We start from the raw sequence: 18,547 nt of genomic DNA on the forward strand, positions 1-18,547 counted from the left end.
TGAGGCAGCCCATGGAACTCTGAGGGCAGAAGGGATCTATACCTGTCTTTATATATGTCTGTTGGGAGATGGACCAATCAAATATCAATCTCTTGGAGATATTGACAGCACACATCCGTGATTCCCTGGATCAGAGGCAGAGTGGAGAGGCTGAACCATGTGAAATCCTCCTGCTGTTCCCAGGCAATGCTTTGAGTCTGTCTGATCTGTGGACTCATCAGAATGAATGGCATTCTGAGAGTGTTTTCAAGTGGGAAGTAGACCTGGCCAGTGTGTTGATGGAGGGTCTCAGTGCACCCATATGCACTGTGCTGTGATGTAAGGGTTCCTCCTTTGATATTTGTCCAGGTTGAGCAGATTTGTACTTTACCCAGTCCCTGGATCTGGCTTCATTTTACTTAAAGCCTGACAGTGTCATCATCATCACATCTCTAGGTGAGGCATGAGTAACCTTTCCCCATCACCTGAGGACCCAATTCCAAAGGGGCGGCCTGACATTGTCAGCAGCAGGGGGGAACCTCTGTCTTAATGGCCGCATGTTTTATTTTGTTTCTTTTGGTCCACCAGTTTCAGAGGGGGTGACCTGATGCACCACCTGGGTCTAGGCCATGATGTAGCAAGAACAGAAGGGATCCTTGTTCTGGAGAAGTAAGGAGAGAACCCAGCTCCTACCGTCTCCTTGTGGGAGGAGAGCCCTGACCACAGAGCTCAGGGCAGAGGAAGCAGGACCAGCCTGCACTGGGTTTGTCGATTCTTTGACATTGGAAGGGCTTTTGTGCACAGAGAACAATCTCACAACTCTTTTCACTAAGTATAATGCTGAATCAATGCTTTTGAAAACCAGTTCTTGAGTAATAAATATTGATACCAACGTGATAATTGAAATGATCTGAATGATTCTACATTGAGGTAATATATTTAGCACGCCTGATTCTTTTCCAACACTTCTGACACCTTCAACAACAGATAAACATACTCAAGAACAAGGATCACAAACTCGTTCATGCATTCCACGAAAACTGTTAGAAAAGTGCCTTTCTCATGGATTTAACTTTGTTTCTGTTTTGTTCTAACATTTCTCCTTCCCAGGGTTTTGGTATCTTCCCAGATCCACAAGGAGGCTAGATAAGGTTTTAGATCTTGTAGCAGCTGACTTTTCTCAGGAAAAGGCACTTGGTGTGTCTCCAGGTTGATTCAAACCTGAGCTATTGGTTACTATCAGGCCAAGATGTTTTATTTGTATAAAAATGTTTTCTTTTATCATGTCGTGATACACTTAAATCCCTGCCTTTTCTAGAAATTTTGAGTTTAGAGACTTGCCTTTCTGACACAGAAGGTGTTCTTTCAGTTTTTGCATGACAGGCAGTATATGAGCAATTGTCTTGTGATTATGATGCATTGACTTGGTTCGCTAGCATTATTATAAACATTTACTTCTTGCTGGAACTTTATTAAAATTAGTAGGAATTTATTATAATTAACATACTCAATGTCTTTGAAGAGATAGAGAGTTGAGACCAACTTCTTCATTGGACATTGGCCTAATTGACCTTAGACGTCCAAAGAGGGACCAGTTATTTCACTGGTCACTGGGCATGAGCACCACTATGGACCAGCTTCTGGACTCCTCTTCGCCCTGGTCTTTGATTTAGACCACTGATGCTGGGTAGTACTTTGCGGTTTTGGAATAATATATAATTCTTTCTTTTACCTGATTCGTGGCTCACTGAGGCTTTAGTTTACTCTCTGTTGTTGATAGTTAGAAAAAAACATTGATCTATACTTCACACATCTGCTTAAAATAAGAAAAATATTCATATATATCAACGCCCTCCCACCTCTTAGGTTTAAGGAACAAGGGATCATAGCCCATTGGATCCACCTTTCCTTGAGTCACAACACCTTCTCGTACACTTCATAGTCAATGCCTCTTTTGAGTCTCATGAATGGATCAAATTATAGATAAAAAAATTGTTGTAATTAAAAATTATTTTCATTTTTGCTGTTTTTGTTATGCAGTATGATGCTCAAATTGTGTCACTGGGTTGCAAAGGCCAGTAAACTTAATGAAGCCCGTTTTGGACAGAATTCTCTTTACAAGTGAACCACAGAAATAAACCATATGAAAAGGCAAGAAAAAAGAGAGAAGAAAAATGCCAAACACACTGAGTTTAATGCTTAAAGTTTATTATGGAGAGAGAAAAAAGAAAAGGTACAAGGTAGAAAGAGTAAATCTTTTTTCAAGCCATCAAATGGAATCTTGTGCCGCTTTGGGTCTCAATCCACAAAGCTCAGCGACGACAGCAGAGCCTGTATCCCAAGCCTACAGTGCCACAGAGCCCATAGAAACGCTCAAAGATATAGCATGGACTGGGTCTGCAGAGGCAGATGGCTCTTCCCTGAAGGCTTCTGGAGGAAAGATGAGCGTCAGGCACAGTGGGAAGGAGGGAGGGAGGAGAGGTAGAGCCAGCCTCATGGAGCTACACTAAGGGGCAACGTGTCTACTGACAGTAGACAATACCAGTCATCTTAGAGTGGAGAGAATTCAGGTTTTGGCATAACTCACAGGGACTGGTTATGTGTTGGTCAGGCAGGATCACAATATTTCTCCAATCATTGTTCATCAAGTACATGCTTATTTCCTGCTCCCCAGTGATCCACCTTTCAACTCAGGGTTACCTACTCCTCACCCCACCTCATCCACACACTCAACTTGAGCCTCCTTCCATGTACTTAAGCCCTTGTAACAGCATGTTTAGTCTCTGCTGATGAAGCTACCGGATTGCTCAAGTCCGTGTCACAGACTTAAAAGCTTTGGTACTCAAAGGGCCCTTGAAGACCCTCTCAATCCAATGTCCTCATTTTCTAATGGTGTCCTGGCTAGTTTGTAGTGTGTTAGGACTGTAGACCCCCGCAGCAAGCTGGTTAATGTCTCACCTGAAGACTCTTGAGCAGAACGTTCATCCCCTGCAAAGGAGTTGGTCACGTCCTGGACCTCAGCCCCAGGCTGGTCCTGGCCAGGAACTTGGTCAGCTCTCTCTTCAAGTCTCTGAGCCTCGGCCTGGAGGGACAAGACGAGAAGGGCAGTGAGGAGGGTGAGGGTCCTCATGGCTGTGAGTCACCTGGAGGTCAGGGTCTAGATGGGAGAGCAGGAGCCTGAGTGGGTGGAGAGGGCAGAGTCAGCCTGTATTTATAGGTCCAATAGGAGGAGGCTCAGAGACAGACAGTGCAGTGAGAGAAGGGGTGCATTTGCCCAGGGATGGGGATGAGGCTGCTCTGCCCTTATGTCTCTCTGATGTTCCTTTGTTCCAACAGCTTTCATGAAGCATGAGACTGTGTATTTAGTGTCCACACTTGTTTCAAGTTGATAATGATGATAAGGAGCCTGGTCTATTTACTGTTTCTCATCTGCTTGATTATTTACCTATTAATGTTCAAAAAAGACAAGAAACAATGCTTTCATTCTAGAAGTTCAGGGAACAAATGTCTCTTCTTTTCTGCGATGGGCCCTGCTCATCTCTGGTGGTCTAGACCCTGGGGACAGACCTGGACCCCAGTAGAGAAGAGGGTTCATTGATTACAGGATTCAAGGCCATTACTGCCCCAAGAAGGAGGCTTTGAGGCTCTGGGGTGAGATGTCTCCTGGATGTGGAGAGGACAATGACTTACCAGGCTCCGAGGAAATGAGCTCAGTGGGATTCTAGGTAATGTGTTGGTCAGACTAAAGTCAAGGGACAGATTTACTTCAAGAAGCCAGTGTGCTCTATTAAAGGGACTGATTTAAGGGGAAAAGAGAAGACCACAAATAGGAAAAATTATCTATTTCCACGATTAGAACGTAATGGATACAAATGCACAAAAAAGAGGTTAGATATGATATAAAAAACATAAAAGGAGGGAGGAGGGTAGTTAAAGAGTACAGCTTTCAGACAGAGGTCAAACTAAAGTGACCATCAATTCTGTATAGAAGAAGTAAGGAACAGAGAAGGACTACTAAAACACTGAGGGAAAAAAAAAAAAGTTAAAAAATGGCAATAAGTACATACTTATCAATAGCTACTTTAAACGTCAATGGACTAAATGCTCCAATTAAAAGGCATAGGGTGGCGGACTGGATAAAAAAACAAGACCCATATATATGCTGCATACAAGAGACACACTTCAGACCTAAAGACACTCACAAACTGAAAGTGAAGGGATGGAAAAAGATACTCCACGCAAATGGCAATGAAAAGAAAACTGGGGTAGCAGTACTCATATCAGACAAAATAGACTTTCAAACAAAAACTGTAAAAAGAGACAAAGAAGGGCATTACATAATGATCAAGGGAACAATCCAACAAGAGGATATAACACTTGTAAATATCTACGCACCCAATGTAGGTGCACCTAAATATATAAAGCAATTATTAACAGACATAAAAACAGAAATAGACAGTAACACAATAATAGTAGGGGACTTTAACACTCCACTTACACCAACGGATAGATCATCCAAACAGAAGATCAATAAGGAAACATTGGCCTTAAACGACACACTAGAACAGATGGACCTAGTAGATATATACAGAGCATTCCATCCAAAAACCGAAGAATACACATTGTTTTCAAATGCACATGGAACATTCTCCAGGATTGATCACGTATTAGGCCACAAAACAAGTCTCCATAAATTTAAGAAGATTGAAATAATACCAAGCATCTTTTCTGACCACAACGGTATGAAACTAGAAATCAACTATAGGAAGAAAATCAGAAAAGCCACAAATACATGGAGATGAAACAAAATGCTACTGAACAACGACTGGGTTAATGAAGAAATCAAAGAAGAAATCAAAAAATACCTGGAGACAAATGAAAATGAAAATACGACATGCCAGAATTTATGGGATACAGCAAAAGCGGTTCTAAGAGGGAAGTTTATAGCAATACAGGCCTATCTCAACAAACAAGAAAAATCTCAAATAAACAATCTAACAATGCACCTAAAGGAACTGGAAAAAGAAGAACAAACAAAGCCCAAAATCAGTAGAAGAAGGGAAATAATAAAAATCAGAGCAGAAATAAATGAAATGGAGACCAAAAAAACAATAGAAAAAATTAATAAAACCAAGAGCTGGTTCTCTGAAAAGATCAACAAAATAGACAAACCTTTAGCTAGACTCACTAAGAAAAAAAGAGAGAAGGCACAAATAAGTAAAATCAGAAATGAAAGAGGAGAGGTTACAACAGACACCTCAGAAATACAAAAGATTATAAGAGAAGTCTATGAAAAGCTATATGCCAACCAATTCGACAATCTGGAAGAAATGGATAAATTCTTAGAATCATACAACCTTCGAAAACTGGATCAAGAAGAAGTAGAGAATTTGAATAGACCAATCACCAGTAAGGAGATCGAAACAGTAATCAAAAACCTCCCCAAAAATAAAAGTCCAGGACCAGACGGCTTCCCTGGTGAATTCTACCAAACATTCAAAGAAGACTTAATACCTATCCTTCTCAAACTCTTCCAAAAAATTGAGGAGGGGGGGAAGCTCCCTGACTCATTCTATGAAGCTGACATTACCCTGATACCAAAACCAGACAAGGACAACACAAAAAAAGAAAATTACAGGCCAATATCACTGATGAACATCGATGCGAAAATCCTCAACAAAATACTAGCAAATCGCATACAACAATACGTTAAAAAGATTATACACCATGATCAAGTGGGATTTATTCCAGGTATGCAGGGATGGTTTAACATTCGCAAATCAATCAATGTAATACACCACATTAATAAAATGAAGAACAAAAATCACATGATCATCTCAATAGATGCAGAGAAAGCATTTGACAAGATCCAGCATCCATTTATGATAAAAACTCTGAATAAAATGGGTATAGAAGGAAAGTACCTCAACATAATAAAGACCATATATGAGAAACCCACAGCTAATATCATCTTCAATGGTGAAAAACTGAAAGCTATCCCTCTAAGAACAGGAACCAGACAAGGATGCCCACTCTCACCACTCCTATTTAACATAGTATTGGAAGTCCTAGCCAGAGCAATCAGGCAAGAGAAAGAAATAAAAGGGATCCAAATTGGAAAGGAAGAAGTGAAACTGTCACTATTTGCAGATGACATGATTTTATATATATAAAACCCTAAAGAATCCACCAGAAAACTTTTAGAAGTAATAAACGAATATGGTAAAGTTGCAGGATACAAAATCAACATACAAAAATCAGTTGCATTTCTGTACACTAACAACGAAGTAGCAGAAAGAGAAATTAAGAATGCCATCCCATTTACAATTGCAACAAAAAGAATTAAATACCTAGGAATAAACTTAACCAAAGAGGTGAAAGATCTGTACACCGAAAACTATAAAACATTTCTGAAAGAAATTGAAGAAGACACAAAGAAATGGAAAGATAGTCCGTGCTCTTGGATTGGAAGAATTAACATAGTTAAGATGTCCATACTTCCTAAAGCCATCTATAGATTCAATGCAATCCCTATCAAAGTTCCAACAACATTTTTCACAGAAATAGAACAAAGAATCCTAAAATTTATATGGAACAACAAAAGACCCCAAATAGCTAAAGGAATCCTGAGAAAAAAGAACAAAGCTGGAGGTATCACACTCCCTGATTTCAAAATATACTACAAAGCTATAGTAACCAAAACAGCATGGTACTGGCACAAAAACAGACACACAGATCAATGGAATAGAATCGAAAGCCCAGAAATAAACCCACACATCTATGGTCAGCTAATCTTTGACAAAGGAGCCAAGAACATACAATGGGGAAAAGAAAGTCTCTTCAACAAATGGTGTCGGGAAAACTGGATAGCCATAGGAAAAAAAATGAAAGTAGATCCTTACCTTACACCATACACAAAAATTAACTCCAAATGGATTAAAGACTTGAATGTAAGACCTGAAACTGTAAAAGTTCTAGAAAAAAACATAGGCAGTACGCTCTTCGACATCGGTCTTAGCAACATCTTTTCAAACACCACATCTGACCGGGCAAGAGAAACAATAGAAAAAATAAACAAATGGGACTACATCAAACTAAAAAGCTTCTGCACAACAAAGGAAACCATCAACAAAACGAAAAGACAACCTAACAATTGGGAGAAGATATTTGCAAACCATACATCTGATAAGGGCTTAATCTCCAAAATATATAAAGAACTCATGCATCTCAACAACAAAAAAACTACTAACCCAATTAAAAAATGGGCAAAAGACCTGAACAGACATTTCTCCAAAGAAGATATACAGATGGCCAACAGACACATGAAAAGATGTTCAAAATCACTAACTATCAGGGAAATGCAAATCAAAACTACAATGAGATATCACCTCACGCCTGTCAGAATGGCTATAATTAACAAGACAGGAAACAACATGTGTTGGAGAGGATGTGGAGAGAAGGGAACTCTCATACACTGCTGGTGGGAGTGCAAACTGGTGCAGCCACTATGGAAAACAGTATGGAGATTCCTCAAAAAATCAACGATAGAACTACCATATGATCCAGCTATTCCACTGTTGGGTATTTATCCAAAGAACTTGAAAACACCAATTTGCAAAGGTACATGCACCCCTGTGTTCATTGCAGCCTTATTCACGATAGCCAAGACTTGGAAGCAACCTAAGTGCCCATCAAGGGACGAATGGATAAAGAAGCTGTGGTATATATACACAATGGAATACTACTCAGCCATAAGAAACGACGAAATCCAGCCATTTGTGACAACATGGATGAACATTGAGGGTATAATGCAAAGTGAAATAAGTCAGAGGGAGAAAGTCAAATACCGTATGATTTCCTTCATTAAGTAGTAGATAATAACAACAATAAACAAATACATAGGGACAGAGATTGGATTGGTGGTTACCAGAGGGGAAGGGGGGAGGGAGGAGGGTGAAAGGGATAATTCGGTACATGTGTGTGGTGATGGGTTGTAATTAGTATTTTGGTGGTGAACATGATGTAGTCCATGCAGAAATAGAAGTACAATGATGTACACCTGAAATTTTTACAATGTTATAAACCAATGTTACTGCAATAAACAAAAAATTAAAAAAAAAAAAAAAGAAGCCAGTGTGCTCTAAACACATCATATAAATGCACACCAGTTACATCTGTCCACCTTGAGAAATATCAAAAACCGTGATGCCCCTACAAGCTCTCCTGTGATCTTTCATGTTTTTATTTTAAAATATTTTAATTCCTGCACAAGAAATAAAATTCAAAAGATAGAGGAGTAATGACTGAAAAATGCCAGCTCTCCTCTCCCTGCCCCAGCCCTCGGCCTTTCTCCAGGAAACCCCTGCTGTCAAGACATTATTCTGTAGTTTGCTGTATTCACCTAATGCTTTCACTTTTATATCAATACATACACGATTCTATAATTATTGTTAATAGCTTTATACTATCCCACTGTTTTTATTTACCATCATTGAACTATTTTCTGATTGATAAAATATAGTTAAATTTCCATATTTGGTTATTTATAAACTTTTGCAGTACAAGCAAGACGGCATTGAGTATTTTTAAAAATATATCATCTTGCTCATAATTGATTATATCTTTTAGATAAATTTCTAGAAGTAGAATTTCTGGATTGAAGATTATGTCTTATACATTTACAGATGTTACTCCATTGTCCTCCATGGAGGTTGTCCCAACAGCACTCACAGAAATACGCCAGCCTGACTACTCCCCGCTCATAATGGAGTGTGTTGTAGAAGCCCTGGGATGAGCCAATTTCCACCATTCTTTCTTCCAGCCTAGGACCTGGGCAGTGATGTGCTGACTAAAAGCACTTAATGTCACAGACTCTCTTGTGGCTCAGAGTGGCCCATTACAGAGTTCTGACCACAAAATTGTCAGCCCTGGGAAGGTCACCTTTTTAGATAATAAATTATAATTATTGCTTCACCTCTGCTGTTTTGGGATGTTTTGTATTTCCTCCCTCTCTCTGCTTGGATGACAGGAGTGCTCATACCTGCAGTGGCTGTATTTTGACCAGAAAGAGCACAGTTACTCAGTGTGGGCACTGGAGCAGGTGCACACGTGATACTGTGTCCTTGAGGACATAGTTGAGCCACCTTGTCCCTCCTGGACTGCCCACTTTCAGACTGTTGTGACTTGGGGAAAACACCCTTTTTTTCTTTCTAAAGCCACTGTTTTCTGGGTTTCCTAGTGTTTGTGGCTGAAAGCAATCTGATCCATGGACTGTGAGGCATTTTGGTCTTTCATAATCTGATAGGTTAGAATTAGAATCCCAGTGTCCTCTTGGTTTGTGTTTCTCTCAGGAATCAGGGTCCTCATGTTTTCATGTCTGAGAAGTATTAGTGTTTATTTTCTCTGAAATGTCCTTTCCTTTTCGTCTGTTTTGGGAAACGGAATTTTTGGCCTATTTATTTCCATTGATTTGAATTTGCTCTTTGTAAGTTAAAGAAATTAGCTCTTTGTCATAAGTACTGGATACCCTTTCTGGAGTTTGTTATTTTGGCTTTTAATTTTTTTTCTGGGATTTTTTTCATTTTCATGTCATTTAAAAAATTTTTTGCTGATTTCAGAGTTTTGTGTCTTTCCCACTTAAATTTGTAAAACCCAGCCTCCCGTATAATAGTGGTTTTATGGAATGAAATAGCTCCTTAGGTCTTGTGCTATGAGTCAGAGTTGTCCATCCAACTTGCATCTCCCTCTCAGCGGATCTGTACTTTCCAAGGGGGGATTATCAGGATCCTTATCATTTTCATGTAGGAATGGTACATATAGACGTCCAGCAAGTAGATAGGACACCAAGCCTTGGGTGGAGTGGCTAGATCAGAAGAACATCAATGACTTTAGGCAACAAGGGAGCTCTGTTTATTCCTCCTTCTCTAATGTCCATCTGTCCTACAATCTTCTCCAAAGCGCAAGCATATCCACAAGCATTGCAATGTAAATACGAGGTCCATCTCCAATGGCCTATTATCTCTGATCTTGCAGCCAATGGACTTGTGCACTCTTGGAGTTATTTCTCCTTCCTCCTCAGAGACATTGAGCATCCTGCTACCCTACAGGGGGTGCTGAACCCCAAAACGGATCACTGTCTTGAGGATGAGGACTTCGATCCATCAATCCTGCTGGCCATTTTACTGTGGAACAGCCGAGTCTGTGGTCGGATTGAAAGTATCTCACACACCATGTCTTGAGGATGATGACATCTCTTTTCTGAACAATGATTGTAAATGTGAATTCTGGCTGGTGATGTGTGGTAATAATATTTTCTATAGCTACTCAAAGGATGCAAAAAGAAATCAGGTCCCAGTGGCATCCCCTCAAATCCCAAAGGAGGGGATTTACAAAGGCATATACTAAGGAGAGGCTATAAAACTCACAGGAGACCAACAGACAACCAATGTGTGATGACCACTAGCAACTGTCCGGTTCTGGGCTTAGAACACAGATTATTTCCAACAACTTATGTTAGTTGGCACTCTAGAAGTCAGAAAGATAAGAGAGTGTATAGGGTAGTGGTTAAGTATATGGGATTTGGCATCACATTGTTGCTTAATTAGCTATGACTTTGAGTAAGATACTTAACTTCTCTAAGGTTCATTTTCCCATCTGGCGTATTGTGAGAATTCATTATCGTAGTGGGTGAAGACTACTTAGCAATCAATAAGTATTAGCTAATGTTAGCTCAATAAATGCTTTTCTGTATCCTGAGAACACTACCTGGCAGAGAGTAGTTGCTCAATGAATAGCACTCCTGTGAAGTCACACCAGGCTATCTTCATCACATAATACATGGAGAGAATACAGTCGTACTCTCATTTTACATCAGAAGCCACTGAGACTCACAGGATTTCAAAGGTGTATCCAAGGGTGAAGGAGCAAGTACTTATTAGAGCTGGATTGGAAACCCAGGTCTTCTGTTTACAAAGACCTCAAACAGTTTATGGCATTGAAAGAAATTCTATACTGATAAAAGGTCACAATATAAGAAGCATTCAAAGTGCATTACTTAGGTAAATGACACCATGGTATAGTAAAGACTTCAAGTCTTCCTCAAAGGAGGAACAGGATTTGTGCAAGGAGAGAGGCAAGACATCAGTTTCCACACCTGGAGAATGGAGTGAAGAAGAAAGTGCCAACAACATTCAATCGGGCAGCGTGGATATGGTGATGACTGGGAGAGAAGCTTGTGAGGATGGAGAATGACAAATGAGTTTGGACTGGCTGTAAATCTGTGAAGCTTCTTGGAGACCTTGTAGACAAGCCTCTTTGTTTTGAAGATAAGGATAAGTTGTGTATGCATGCTGTAATTTCTTTTATAATTGTTCAGTGATAGGTCAGACCGTGTAATTTCTACGTAGTAGATAAAACTAAAATAACAAAAAAATTCAATCAAAAAAGACACGAAGGGGGGAAAACATAAAAAAGGTGGAAAAATAGAAAACATAAAATTAAGTAGCAGATTTAAATCCAAATATCTGTGTATTAACAGTGAATTTCATAGTCAATTTAAGAGACAAAGACCATTATACTGAATTCAAAACAAACAAATTATTTTTGAAAATGCACATCTAAAAACATAGGCTATGTGATGGTTGAAAGGGAAAGATTGAAACAGAGTACTGAGCTAAAACTCACCCAAAGAAAGTCAGTGTGGTATATACGGTATGTTTCAAAACAGAAGATTCAAGGCAAGGTATTTTTGGAAATGAAGAATGCCATTTTGTACCGAAAATAGCTTTAATTCACCAAAAAAAGTTAATAATTTTAAATGTATATCACTTAGAGTGTAAATTCCAAGGTTGACAGATTATGAGAAATAGGGAAACACAAAGTATCAGAGGCAGATTTCGGGTTTCATTTTTAGCAGTTGATAAAGAAAAAGTAGACAAAACTTCCAAAAGAACAAACATTTGAATAACACTGCTAAATTCGTGAACTAATTAACACACATTGCTCACACAACTCAACCACTGCAACAAAAATTTTTTTCCCCAAAGTAAACGTGGAATATTTACAAAAGTTGATCATATCTAGAGCTGTAAAGCCAATTTTAACAAATTTCAAATGATTCGGTTTTTGCAGATTGGCTGTTCTTTCTGACCATAAAGTCATGATGGTCCTCAGCACAGGAAGATGAAATGCCTCCTTTTTCATATAGTCAATCATTCTCAAAACTCTTCACATCAGAGTTTCATTTGTCTTCCCATCACTGTCCTCTCTGACTACGAAGAGGACTAGAAATGTCTACTGGCTTCTGAGTCCCCATGGCAGAACTCAGTGTGCCTGTGGAGACCACACGAGAGTTCCCGAAACTAACGGAGGAGAGGGGCCGAGGGGAGCCTCCTGGTTCAAACAGCCCACCATGGGGCCAGGCATGAGAATGACACCATCTTTGCTCCTCCAGCCTGGCCACCAAAGAAGCCCATGGAGAAGATCTCCTAGTCGAGCCCTGCCCAATTCCTGACCCACAACAATGGAAGCTGCAGTGAAATGGCTGCTGTTTCAGGCTGAGAATTTCTGGAGCAGTTTGCTTGGTGCCTGGAGATGAGATGCTATTGTAACCAAAACCTCAAAGCTGTGGTATCACTGTTAGGACTGAGCAGTGGGCAGAAGTCCCATCAAAGGACCTGGTGGTGGAGGCTGAGAGGGGCTCATGGAGATGTTAGTTAAAGCTTGGAAATATTTCTCAAACTGAGTCATTCAAGGCAAATTTCTCAAAATAAGAAGTGGCCCCCAGAACAAAGACCAAATGGAAGGTGTTCCCATTAAATATGGTTTCAGGCTAGATCTCAAGGCTTTGGCTGTAAGAACGTTTGTGACAACCTTGAAAATTTTAAAGGATGGATGGAGAAGGAGTTTTTCTTCTAGAAATAAGGGTTTTATGAATCTTAATGGATTCCCAGCAAGCTAATGTTCAGCTCAGGAGTGAAGGGCTTGTGTCTGAGAGAAGTGTGGGGTGACTTTGTCCAATAGAGTGGATTATAATTTATACACAGGAAACCCATCAAGTTTTTAAAGACTAGACAGAATTGGACTGAAGGAGACAGAGCAGTGCAAAATGAAAAGAGGCCTTTGGATGCCCAACGTCCCACAGGCAGGATCCCAGCTGAGGAAACAAAGCAGCTGCAAACACAGGCCCTTTTTTTTTTTTTTTTTTTTTTTTATGGAAAAGGAAGATTGACTCAGAGGGGAAACTGGAGGCCATAGGTGTGTTTTCTAGATGATGGGATGTTTTAAGCAAATTTCAGTAACTTGAGAGAAACTGAGTAAGATGAAAATGACAGTGTTTGCGGGTTTTGAGCACGCATGTAACCAATCACAATCCTTTTAATTTCTGACAATACCTTGCTGAATTGACTTCTTACTCTCTATTTCCAGATGACAATACAGAACATGTTATTGCATAAGTGTGATATGATTTTTGGTCTGCTTATCATATCTTTGAGGACGTGGTCCCAGTAGTGTTAATTAAAAGGTTCCAGTGGGACAGATATAACCCGAGGGCTTCAGAGGAAGGTCTGTTACTGGGAAGCACTCCCACACTGTGGGGATGGAGAGAGTGAGTTTTCCATGAGAAGGAGGGTGTTTGGACCACATGAAATTGGGACTAACAGTGATTATAGTTGTTAATACAAAGGAAATGTCTTCCTGAGACTAAAGCTGGATTTAAGGAAAGCAGAATCAACAATGATTATTTAGATAGATTGATATATAAATAGATACACAGAAAGACAGAAAAAGAATGGATAGAGAGATAGATGCATAGACAGATGAATAGACAAATAATGGATAGACGGGGAGATAGATGGATAGATTGACAGACGGACCTTTGGTATCATTTGTGCATTTATACCACTCTGTGTCTGAGGTTAGCATCACTCTTTGAATTCCCCAACTATTTAGAGCCAGTATTTTGTTTAAGAGAGGTTTAGTCAGAAATCTGTTGCTGGCATTTAAATTAGTCCCAAGTGATACAAATCAAACATCAAAAACAGAAACAGAAGCTTGTTGTGAAGACTTTACATGGGATGAGGAAAAGAGCTCCGAGACACACATAGAAGGCACCAACTGTTCCCTCCAGGCCTTCAATCAAGATCTTGAAGTTTTTGCATCTGGGTTGAAGAAGCCAAGGGACAACAGCATCTGAGATGAACACTACTGGGGGTTCAGGCCATGAAGAGACACTCCTGAGACAGGCAGGCTCCTCTTCTGCAATAGCAGGACATGTTTACCTGGCCTGGAGGAAGAGGGAACATCAGCCATGAGCCCCGGGGTGGTGGATGGAGGGAAAGTAGGAGAAGTTAATTTTGAGGCAATATAGGCATGTCAATAGGTCCAGTTAGACCTACATCAGTGCTCATTGCATCAGACCACGTGAGTTCTTACTGGACGATGCCTGCCAGCAAGGACCTGAGCCCTCACAGCCTTATCTATCTGAGCTCCATGCTGTTACCACACTTGTCCTCCCCGCCCCCACACCCTTACACATTCACATGCTTGCTCCTTTTGCCCTTTGCTCTACATCCAGGTATCTCCTGAAATAGACTAAAATCTAGTCTGTGGGTGAGTAAATTGTGGCCCGAGGGCCAAGGAGGCCCTCCTACTGTTTAGGGAAAGCTCTGTTAGATCACAGTCAGGCTCAACAATTTCATATTGTCCGTGGCTACTCTTCCACATGTCATGAAGTCAAAGCCCACGGATAAAGAAGACCCTTTAGATGACATCAAGGCAAACTCTTTAGGTTTTCAGATAAAGAAACAGGGAACCCAGAGAGGTTATATCAATCTTGGGGCCAGAATAGTCTCCTGGTTCCTCATTACGACACTGATGCTGACATCTCTCACCTGAAGCCTCTTGAGCAGAGATTTTATCTTCCACAGAAGACACAGCAACATCTTGGTCCTCTGCCAACTTCTTCTTGGGCTGCAGCCTCATCAACTCTCTCTGTAATTGGCAGCGATTGGGTCTGGAGAACCAAGGGCAAGATGGCCGTTAGGACAGCAGGGGTCTTCACGGCTGTGAGGGTCTGGAAATGAGGAATTCCTAAAGCACCGAGGCAGTCCCTGTGATTCCGGGGGAAGAAGTGATCCATCACGGTCTTCATATTTGCCTATAGCAGAGGGGCCAATCAAATATCAATCACTTGGAGACATTGTCAGCACACATCTTTGACTTCCTGGATCAGAGGCAGAGTGGAGTGGGTGAGCCATGTGAAATCCTCCTGCTGTTTCCAGGCAATGCTTTCAGTCTGTCTGATCTGAGGACTCATCAGAGTGAACAGCATTCTGAGGGTGCCTTTGAGTGGGAAGCAGAAGTAGCAAATATGTTGATGGAGGGTCCCAGTCCACCCATCTGAACTGTGCTATGGTGCAATGATTTCTCCTTCGATATTTGTCCAGCTTGAGCTGATTTGTACTTTACCTGTCCCCAGATCTGCCTTCATTTTACTTAAAACCTCACATGTCTGGGTGAGGCATGAGTATCCTCTCCCCGTTACCTGAGCACCCAATTCCAAAGGGGCAGCATGACATTGTCAGCAGCGGGGAGGGGCCTGTGTCTTGATGGCCACATGTTTTGCCTTGTTTCCTTTTGGTCTATTACTTTAAGAGGAGGTGACCTGGTGGACTGTCTAGGACTGGGCCATGATAGCCAGAGCAGAAGGGAATCCTGTTCTGGAAAAGCAAGGAGAGAACCCAGCTCCTACCGTCTCCTGATGGGAGGAGAGCTCTGATCATGGAGCTCGGGGGAGAGGAAGCAGGACCAGCCTGACCTGGATTGATGGATTCTTTGATATTGGAGGGACTTTGTGCACAGAGAAAAGCCTTACTCCTATTTGCACTAAGTTTAATGCTCCATCAATGTTTTTGAAAATCAGTTCTTGAGTAATAAATACTGATACAAATGTGATAATTTAAATGATATTAACCATTGTACATTGAGTTAATATATTTAGCATGCCTGATTCTTTTCCAACAGTTCCAATAACTTTAACAACAGGTAAACATCCTCAAGAACGAGGATCACAAACTTGTTCACCCATTCCACCAAAACTGTTAGAAGAGTGCCAAAAGTATGGATTTAACTTTGTTTCCCTTTTGTTGTGGCATAGTACTTCCCAGGGTTTTTGTAATCTTCTCAGATCCACAAGCAGGCTCAATGAGGTTGTAGATTCTGGAGTCCAACACCTGACACTTCTCAGGAAAAGGCACTTAGTGTGTCTCCAGGTTGATTCAAACCTCAGCTACTGGTTATTGTCAGGCCGAGACTTTTCTCGGTAATAGAAATGTTTTCTTCTATCATGTCACGGTGCTCTTAAATCTCTGTCTTTTACAGAAATTTTGATTGTCGAGACGATTTTCTGAGACATAAGGTGTTCTTTTAGTTTCTTCATGACAGTTAAGTGTATGAGTAATTGTCTTGTCCTTATGATGTATTGACTTGGTTCATTGGCATTATTATAAATCATTTATTACTTGTTGGAATTTTATTAAAATTAGTAGGGGTTTATTATAGTTAGTAAACTCAATGTCTTTGAAGATGTAATGAGTAGAGACCAACTTCTTCATTGGACGTTGGACAGATTGACCTTTTGACGTCCAAAGGGGGACCAGTTATTTCACTGGTCATTGGGCATGACCACCTCTGGGACCAGCTTCTCAACTCCTCTTCTCTCTAGGCATTAATTGGGACCATGGATGCCAGGTAGTATTTTGTAGCTTTGGTATGGTTCTTTGTTCCTGATTTGTGGTTCACTGAAACTTTAGGTCACTCTCTCTTATTGATACAGATAGAAAAAAATATATCTATCCATAACATATCTGCTTAAAACAAAAAAGTTTTCATATATGTCAATGCCCTACCACATTTTAAATTTAAGGAAGAAGTGAATACAGCCCATTGGATCCACCTTTTCTTGAGTCACAACACCTTCTGGTACACTTCATAGTCATTTTCCTCTTTTGAGCATCATTATGAATGGACTAAATTTTATTGATAAAAAATTGTTGCAATTAATAATTATTTTCATTTGTGCTGTTTTTGTTATTGTGGTACGATGCTCAAATAGTGCAGCACTGGGATGCAAAGGCCAGTAAACTTAATGAAGACCATTTTGGACAGAATTCTCTTTACAAGTGAACCCCAGAAATAAGCCATATGAAAAGGCAAGAAAAAGGATAAGGAAGAAAAATGCCAAACACACTGAGTTTAATGCTTAAAGTTTATTTTGGAAAAAGAAAGGAGAAAAGTTAGAAGGTACAAAGAGTAAACCCTTTTCCAGGTCTTCCAATGGAATCTTGTGCTGCTTTGGGTCTCAATCCACGAGCTCAGGTACGACAGCAGAGCCTGTACACGGAGCCATTTCTGTCTGTACATTTCCCAGAGTGGCGCTCACCAAAACTGCAGAGCCAGGCCTTTCTGCAGGTGCAAGTGGCTGGTCCTGGAAGGCCTGCAGAAGGAAGAGGAGGGTCAGGCAAGGGGGAAGGAGGGATGGAGGAAAGGTGGAGCCAGCATCATCAAGATGTACTAAGAGGCAATGAGTCTACTTTCAACAGACAACGTCAGTCATGTCAAGGTGGAGAGAATTTGCATTTTTGTCATAACTCACAAGAAATCTTACTGGCTATGTGTTGGTCATATGGATCTTAATTTTACTCTGATCCTTGTCTATTATGTACATGCTTATTTCCTGCCCTTCAAAACAATCAGCTTCTGAAACTCAGGGTTACCTAGTCCTCATCGCACCTCATCCACACATCCAATTTGAGCCCAGCCTCCCTGTATGGAAGTCCCTGTAGCAGCCTGTTTAGTCTCTGCAGCTGAAGCTGCTGCATTGCACAAGCCCATGTCATGGACTCAAACACTTTGGTCCTCCAAGGGCCCTTGAAGAGCCTCTTAATCAAATGTCCTCCTTTTCTAATGATGTTGTGGCTAGTTTGTGGCACATTAGGACTGCAGACCCCCAAAGCAAGCTGGCCGGTGTCTCACTTTTTGAAGCCTCTCGAGGAGAGCGTTCATCCCCGTCAAAGGAGATGGTCATGTCCTGGACCTCGGCCCCAGGCTGGTCCTGGGCAGGAACTTGGTCAGCTCTCTCTTCAAGGCTCTGAGCCTGGGCTTGGAGGGCCACGAAGAGAAGAGCAGCGAGGAGGGCGAGAGTTCTCATGGCTGTAAGTTACCTGGAGGTCAGGGTCGGGATAGAAGAGCAGGAGCCTGAGTGGGTGGAGAGGGCAGAGTCAGCCTGTATTTATAGGTCTGATAGGAGGAGGCTCAGAGATGGACAGTGCAGTGAGAGAAGGGGTGCATTTGTCTGGGGTTGGGACCCAGGCAGCTGTGCCCTCACATGTCTCTGATGCTCTTCTGTTCCAGCAACTGTCATCAAACACGAGGCTGTGTGTTTAGTGATCGCATTTGTTTCAAGTTGATAATGATGATAAAGAGCCTAGTCAATTTAGTGCTTCCCATCTGCTTGACTATTTACCTTTCAATGTTCATAAAGACAAGAAACTGTGTTTTCATTCAAGAA

General features: G+C 40.9%; 1 protein-coding gene across 1 annotated transcript; it reads right to left on the reverse strand.

Annotated features, from left to right (window-relative positions):
- Positions 1-17,351: 17,351 nt before the first annotated feature.
- On the reverse strand, positions 17,352-18,187 carry LOC131393855 (alpha-defensin 1-like). Its single transcript, XM_058524847.1, has 2 exons — positions 18,013-18,187; positions 17,352-17,473 (listed from the first exon to the last, which is right to left on the reverse strand). The coding sequence occupies exons 1-2, from the start codon at positions 18,185-18,187 to the stop codon at positions 17,352-17,354; spliced, it is 297 nt and encodes a 98-aa protein (XP_058380830.1).
- Positions 18,188-18,547: the final 360 nt, after the last annotated feature.

The sequence above is a fragment of the Diceros bicornis genome, chromosome 29 (genome assembly GCF_020826845.1).
Source record: "Diceros bicornis minor isolate mBicDic1 chromosome 29, mDicBic1.mat.cur, whole genome shotgun sequence".
NCBI classification, from domain to species: domain Eukaryota; kingdom Metazoa; phylum Chordata; class Mammalia; order Perissodactyla; family Rhinocerotidae; genus Diceros; species Diceros bicornis.

What these genes read in the sequence shown, in the direction of transcription:
- LOC131393855 (XM_058524847.1), bottom strand. Translation starts at nt 18,187, where the DNA reads ATGAGAACTCTCGCCCTCCTCGCTGCTCTTCTCTTCGTGGCCCTCCAA. An exon ending in TCCTCGAGAGGCTTCAAAAA is followed by an intron (nt 17,474 to 18,012) that starts GTGAGACACCGG and finishes TTCCTTCTGCAG; the next exon opens with GCCTTCCAGGACCAGCCACT.